The sequence below is a fragment of the Schistocerca piceifrons genome, chromosome 1, assembly GCF_021461385.2.
Source record: "Schistocerca piceifrons isolate TAMUIC-IGC-003096 chromosome 1, iqSchPice1.1, whole genome shotgun sequence".
Classification (NCBI taxonomy): Eukaryota; Metazoa; Arthropoda; class Insecta; order Orthoptera; family Acrididae; genus Schistocerca; species Schistocerca piceifrons.
This window is the reverse complement of record NC_060138.1, coordinates 688,811,426-688,819,331: the sequence shown is the minus strand read 5'-3', so window position 1 is coordinate 688,819,331 and position 7,906 is coordinate 688,811,426. Positions and strand designations below refer to the sequence as shown.

Below are 7,906 nucleotides of genomic sequence, written 5' to 3'. Positions count from 1 at the left end.
GACATAATAAACTTCTACAACAGCACAACAGTTTCTTTGTACTTCACAGTCCAGGAGAACATTCCTCCCTTTTTTTAGTCATTGCACAAGAAACCTTGCCATTTTTGAGTAATCAGGCATAAATTTCCACTAATAATTTGCCACACCAAGATACAATTCCAACTCTCTTATCACAGAATCTGCTGGGAAAATATGTACAGCTCTTACATGCTCCACATTGGGCTTGATTCCTTTCTACATAATGATATAACAGCACCACACCACCTGCAGAGCGAAGTGACATTTCCCAAACACAGGATTGTACATGCAGCTCTGAGTCTTTCTAGCACACTCAGCAACTTTACAATCTTTTCATCAATATTATGAGAAAAACCAATTATGTCATCTAGATAGACCATACACTTCCCACACGAATCCTCACAAGACTCTGTCTGGCACATATTTAAATGTGGAAGAGGATGGGCAGGCCACTACAGTATACTCCTAACTAGTTTTTAGAATTTTCAGTTCACAAAAAGCCTCGTTCATTAACAGAAAGCTATTAATGATATCTATCTGGACCTGCCTGGAGAAATTTTGGAAAAACATTCTCTCTTCACAGATCAAAACAGGTGCAACATATCTGGTTTTTATGTATACTAACTGAGTGGGAGAAAATCGATAAGGGTACTCAACATAAACTATTGTAAGCAGAGTAAAGCAGGGACATACGTCATGGTCTGGGATTATATAAGTTATGGAGGTGTTTGAACATAGTGATAAATTATGGAATTTTTAATATTTTGTTATAAAAACATTCTACGAAATAATTACTAAATGTATAGATGCTTGAAACTGACTAGGAATCTAAATTCCAACAGGATAATGACCCCCACTGAAGGTCGAACACACGAATGATTGATCTGCAATGCACGTCACTTACAAACTACTACTCCATTACCTAGCATCAATAAAAAAATTGTGGTTCACAACTGGCAATGAAATCAGGAAAAGGCAGTGCTCATTGCAAAATAATAACCTGAAAGATGAAAACAGCTTGGGGCAAGAGAGAACCAGAAGTCACAGCTACTCCTAAAGATTTCATTGCCTGAACACTATAGACAATAACAAGAGAGAATGGACTCCATATGAAATAATGAAGGCTCAGGAAATCCCAATGAAGCAATACTTTTTATTTTATTTGGTATTATTGTTTCTCCTTCATTGTTTAATCTTTTAGAGGAAATAATTTTAAATTTTTGCTTCATGAAATTAACATTTGTAAGTTCTTTGAAATTTGTTAAATGTAATACAAGGTCTTAATTTCGTGCCAATTGTGTGTTGGAGTGAAATGCGGTTGGCATTCCTACAAACACCTGAGTTTAATGTGTAACTGTCTGTCTGTTATTATTTGGTGCTGTATTGAGTACAATGCTGGGTCACAGTTTGAAAATTTTGAGATGGCAGAGTTAGAGGAGCAATGTGTCTGCATTAAATTTTGCTTGAAACTCAAGACATCCTTTACAGACATACACCAAATGATGCAGGAAGCCTATGGTGATTAGTGCTTTAAGCTCTACTTAATGTTATATGGTTCCCATGGTTAAAAATGGCCACACAGAAGTTAAAGATAACCCTTGTTCAGGACACCCTTCAATGTCTACCGAAGATGCTCTTATCATGTCAGGAATGTCAAGATATTGTGCATGCCATCGAAGACAACACTGTCCAAGAGATTGCAGAACATAACTTTTCAGTTGGATCATGTCATGAATTCCTGACATCATCATTTTTGGAATGCATCGTGTTCTGCCAGGTTCATCCCATGGCTCATGAGCCATAACCAGAAAGTTCTTCAGCTCGCAATCTGAGAAGAGCTTCTGGATTGCACAAATGAGAACAAGCTGTTCTTTAAGAGAATCATAGCTGGTGATGAGATGTGGGTCTACAGTCATGACATTGAGACCAAGCTTCAGCCTTCACAATGGGTCGGGAAAGGTTCTCCAAAACAAAAAAAGCTTGTCAGGTCATGTCAAGTGTCAAAGCCATGCTCATAGTTTTCTTTGACTCTGTTGGTGCGACTATTGTACAAAAAACGAAATCACTGTGTTGCTTCATCCTCCGTACTCTTCAGACCTGGCTACTGCAGACTTTATTATTTTCAAAGTTGAAAATGCTGTTGAAAGGATAAAGCTTTGCAATGATCAGGGTGTATATGTGGACAAGGAAAAAAAAATTCTCGGATTTCCCAGTAAAAGATAAACTTTCTCCCGGGTGGAAAATACACTTTTTCCATGTTAAGTGACAGTATACTAGTCTTAAAAACTGTAAAACTTACCAAGCCTTTGAATGATTATGGTTTTATGCACTGGTGTAGAATTTCCTGACACTTTAGGAAACTAAATTCAGGAAAAAAACACGTTTTGGAAAGATGTCCGATGTGCAGCAACATGTATAGTGTGTATTTTCTTGTTACGAGAGTATAAATTCGAATTTCACCAAACATCGCATGTTACTTTCCAGAGCATTGTAATCGAGATTGCGATGTGAGTTTGTAAGCCAGTCATAGCTCATGTCACGTGATCTCGCCAGCTGATGACAGCAGATATTTAGAGCTTAGGACACGTAATGTAGTCAGCCAATAGCAACATCACTGCTAAGTAGTACGAACACAAAAAAAAGAAAAGTTAATGGTTTAAATTAATATACGTAGTCTTGTTACAAGAGAAGCTAAGCTTTCACATATAATGTTGATCTTTTTTGTGCATGTTACACTTTAAGATACATTGAACACATGTGCCAGTAAAATTTTTAATCACGACAAATGTCTGGTCTTGAAATTATTCAAAATGGTCATTCTCAAAGCATTGATTTTTAAATGAGAGCCAAATGCTCTGTAGCAATGCAAGATAGTGGCACCCTCCCCCCCCTTTCCTCGAGCGTTTTAGGTAGGACCCCAAAAATTACAATCAACTTTTCAAAAATATGTTCATTTTGTAGCACACATCTTTCTGAAGTGTCTGAGACATAAAACATGTGTTCGAGGAAACATGAGACATTTTATTTGGTCGTAAGTGTGCCAAAGTGCAGTGCCACAACTCTTCACACAGCTATCTTCTATTACACGTCACTGTATTTCGCTCTGTGGAATTCAAACGTGTAATATTTTGTAATGGGTGCCATCAAACTATATTCAGGACAGTGGAAATTGAAATGTCCTGTGGTACCTAGCTCTCTTGCTCCCAGGAGGTCGGTTTGAAAAAAACACTCACAATTAATACTGGATGGAATTATTTGTAACCATAAGAACAAGAACTCTTTATTACCTATTAGCTAATAACTTGCTGTTTTGTGTGACATAAAATTAAATATAGAATACATAAAACCAGTAAAGACAAAAGACAAGCCAGACAATACACAGATCTTCAGTCCTAGCATTTTTCTCTACTCTTGCTACAGCTTTACATGGCGTGCTTTCCTTTCTATGAAAGAATCTATTACCTCATCAAAGCTCGTCAAACTTTTTGCTACATGAAAAAATGAAATGTCGCTGTCTAATATTGAAAAAGCTGTTAATACAAATTGTAACAAAGACTGGTGTGGTTTCTCGATCTGATTACATGTATTTTGTCACTGTCTGCCAGATAAAACAAAATAGGCCTGCCTAATATTGCAGCAATTGTAATACATGCCAAATAAACGAGACATTTTGGCACAAATTGTTATTTTTTATAACACGACAGAATATAATTCACGAAGTACCAAGTAACAGGCTATTAGGCCACCTCACGCAAATAGTTTTATGTTAGACAATAGTTTCACATTTCGTTCATACGCTCCTGCTTCTGAAGCACGAGATCAAAAAGTAGTAGTACGACGCGTTTCCTGCTCTTCTCCCAGAATACAACTTTAGCAGATGCTATCCGGGGGCTGTACAACTGGCTCTTACTAGTGTAACAGTCTGGCCAAACATTTTCCGTCAAAATTTCATTTTCTTGGATACACTGAGAAGATAATACGTAATCTTTCTTAGCTCTTATTCCTGTTACTCATTTATTTCCATTCTGGTAGCCTCAACCTACGGATTTCGCAAGTAATTATAACAACACTGACAATTCCCCAGTTAACCATATAAACAGCAATTGGCATTCAACCATTCGGCTTTATTCCGCTCAGCTTGTGTAGTCCCGTCCCGTTTCATGCGCAGGAAAGTTTATTTGTAGATGTGATGGGGATTCCCCTGGCAGAGACATCACATACATTATACACACATTCAAAAATCAACTTATGATCCATTCAGAAATCAACTTAGAATTTGTCCAAAAACCTATAGGGATGAGTTTCAAAATCATATGAACAATCGATACACCAATGTGCGCTGGATGCTATGCGCTTTGTGAAACAAGTTCTTTTTCCTCAAGAATATGAATATGACTGCTTGTGCATGAAACTAAAGGACTTAGTAAGCTGCATAGGTACATGTAACAAAATAATTTTCTTTTAATAAGATATGTAGAGAAAGTATAAATACATATATAAATATGTACATATCATATCATAAACAACAACAACATCAACATATATAAATTCTCTTATCTATATGAGTATTGCAGGTAGGACACAATATGGTAAACAGTGTTTACAACATACTTAATGACTTGTCAGTCAACAACATATTGTCATATTGTCATGGTGGTACAAAATATTATCAGTAACCTTTTAAAAACTGGCACAGTCAAAAGTATAACAGAGATTACACTCTGCAAGGAAGAACAGCTTTAATGTGAAAGGCCAAATACTTTCAGAGCATTAAATGCAGTTGCTAGAGCAACTTCTTCAGGTCCTTTTCTCATAAACGCCCCAACCATTTCGACAATTGCAGGAAGTGAACATGGTTCATTTCTCTGAAAGGTACAGTACCGCTGCAAAAATGTGAGAGACCTAGAACAGAAAATGAAAACTACAAAATTCGAATAAATTAAATCCTAATTTTAAAATATCTACTTAACCAATGAGTCTTCCCAAAGTTTGTTCTGTTTCCAGACTAAATATCAGTGCTATCAGTCTTTATAAACTCAACACATTTATCCATTAAGCACCTAACAATTTCCTCCATTTTATTTCCATTCTAGATACATCTTTTAATATTATACCAACAAGAATAATAGCTTACACAATTTCCATTCCTCATAATTTGCAATAAGTCACTTATTAATTTTAGCACACTGTGCTAACATACATAGTATTCTTAGGGGTATCGTTTATTCATAAAATCTAAAATAAAACCTTATAAAATAAAAAATAGAAGTAAGACTAAACTCTCCTAACCAAGCCACAGTTTTATCATTGCTCCATTTTTTTCAAAGAGCACAAGATGAATAATTAAGTCTTCTGGAATCAAAAGGAAAAAAATGTTTAACTTATACTCTCACAAGTGAGGCTTCAAAAAGATGAGTAACACTCCTCGCACCCACCATTTTAATGTTCTGTCAATACATTAACTCAATGTTTATTGAAAAAGCAATTACTTAAGTTACTATGAACAGACAGCATCATGGCACTGTAAGGAGCATTTAGAATTTTGGACACAAATTTTCTAGTCAGAAATGAAGCTTCATTGAATTGCTGTGCCACCTCCAAATGATAATTTGTTTTTGTGAAACACCATGGTAACCTTTCAACAGAATCATCTCATTTGGTCATGACTGTGTTTTTGTTGGGCACAAGATTTTGCAGAAAAAAAAAACTGGAAGTTAATCAAGTGAAAAATCATACCTTTCTGTTAGAGCCTCTTTAACATGTGGGGGCAACTTAGATGCGCGAGTGTTGGGATACATGAATGGAGAGTCAGTTTCCACCATCAACTGTTCCAGTGGGATGACACCAGATTCTAAAAGCTTTCTAACTCCATTGTCAGATTTGTCCTTGCATAAATAACCTGAAATAAAAGAAATTTATCAATTTGAAGCATAATTTATTTTAAAAAAAATATTGTGATTTTCCTGTCCATATTTGTCCCGGCTGAAGTAAGATGACTAAACAATAACACTGCTGAAAAGATTATAATTGACACTTCTTCTTTCATCTCAAGTCACCAGTCTAGAACGCAATACAGCTCCAAGATGATTTTTTTCCCTTTCTTTTTTTTGATCCAATTTCGTTCCTGTCCCTTGCCAACTTTTTGTTTATACCTTTATTATCCTTTCTTAATGTCTGGTGCTAATACGTACGACAGCTCCACACTTCCATTTTTTTTAAATTTGTTTTATACTAGAGAATCTACCTGTTTGTATAACTCCTACTTGTCCTCTCAGTTCCTTCCGTGTATACGTATAACCACTTTAATGGGGACGTCATGGATTTGGGTTCAAGAAATTGATTTTTCAAAAATATTTTTCTTCTTACTCTACAGATATTTACCAAACGGGAAAGCGCTGGTAGATTGGCACAATAAAAACACACACAAACACACACACAAAATTTCAAGTTTTCGCAACCCACGGTTGCTTCATCAGGAAAGAGGGAAAGACAAAAGGATGTGGGTTTTAAGGGAGAGGGTAAGGAGTCATTCCAATCCCGGGAGTGGAAAGACTTACCTTAGGAGGAAAAAGGGACAGGTATACACTCGCACGCACACACACGCACACACACACACACACACACACACACACACACGCACACACACACACACACACACACACACACACACACACACACACACACATATATCCATCCGCACATATACAGACACAGGCAGACATAGGCCCTTACATATGTCTGCCTGTGTCTGTATATGGGCGGACGGATGTGTGTGTGTGTGTGTGTGTGTGTGTGTGTGTGTGTGTGTGTGTGTGTGTGTGTGTGTGTGACCACGGACAGTGTCTTTCAGTGTTGGAAAAAGCAAAAAGTCACTAGGAACCAGGTCAGGTGAGTAGGGAGCATGAGGAATCACTTCAAAGTTGTTATCACGAAGAAACCGTTGCATAACGTTAGCTCGATGTGCGGGTGCGTTGTCTTGGTGAAACAGCACACGCGCAGCCCTTCCCCGACGTTTTTGTTGCAGTGCAGGAAGGAATTTGTTCTTCAAAACATTTTCGTAGGATGCACCTGTTACCGTAGTGCCCTTTGGAATGCAATGGGTAAGGATTACGCCCTCGCTGTCCCAGAACATGGACACCATCATTTTTTCAGCACTGGCGGTTACCCGAAATTTTTTTGGTGGCGGTGAATCTGTGTGCTTCCATTGAGCTGACTGGCGCTTTGTTTCTGGATTGAAAAAAGGCATCCATGTCTCATCCATTGTCACAACCGACGAAAAGAAAGTCCCATTCATACTGTCGTTGCGCGTCAACATTGCTTGGCAACATGCCATGTGGTCATCCGTCAGCATTCGTGGCACCCACCTGGATGACACGTTTCGCACTTTCAGGTCGTCATGCAGGATTGTGTGCACAGAACCCACAGAAATACCAACTCTGGAGACGATCTGTTCAACAGTCATTCGGCAATCCCCCAAAACAATTCTCTCCATTTTCTCGATCATGTCGTCAGACCGGCTTGTGCGAGCCTGAGGTTGTTTCGGTTTGTTGTCACACGATGTTCTGCCTTCATTAAACTGTCGCACTCACGAACGCACTTTCGACACATCCATAACTCCATCACCACATGTCTCCTTCAACTGTCGATGAATTTCAATTGGTTTCACACCACGCAAATTCAGAAAACGAATGATTGCACGCTGTTCAAGTAAGGAAAACGTCGCCATTTTAAGTATTTAAAACTGTTCTCATTCTCGCCGCTGGCGGTAAAATTCCATCTGCCGTCCGGTGCTGCCATCTCTGGGATGTATTGACAATGAACGCGGCCTCATTTTAAAGCAATGCACATCTTTCTATCTCTTTCCAGTCCGGAGAAAAAAAAAATCGGA

The 7,906-nt window shown here is 38.0% G+C and overlaps 1 protein-coding gene across 1 annotated transcript in view; it reads right to left on the bottom strand.

The window, feature by feature from the left end:
- Positions 1 to 4,562: 4,562 nt before the first annotated feature.
- LOC124709811 (3'-5' ssDNA/RNA exonuclease TatD) overlaps positions 4,563 to 7,906 on the bottom strand; it is a 54,597-nt gene continuing 51,253 nt past the window's right edge. The window contains exons 5-6 of the mRNA XM_047240871.1: positions 5,755 to 5,917; positions 4,563 to 4,920 (exon numbers count right to left, since the gene is read on the bottom strand). Coding sequence (XP_047096827.1) covers positions 4,758 to 4,920; positions 5,755 to 5,917 — 326 coding nt within the window. The 3' untranslated portion in view covers positions 4,563 to 4,757. The remainder of the gene's footprint in view (positions 4,921 to 5,754; positions 5,918 to 7,906) is intronic.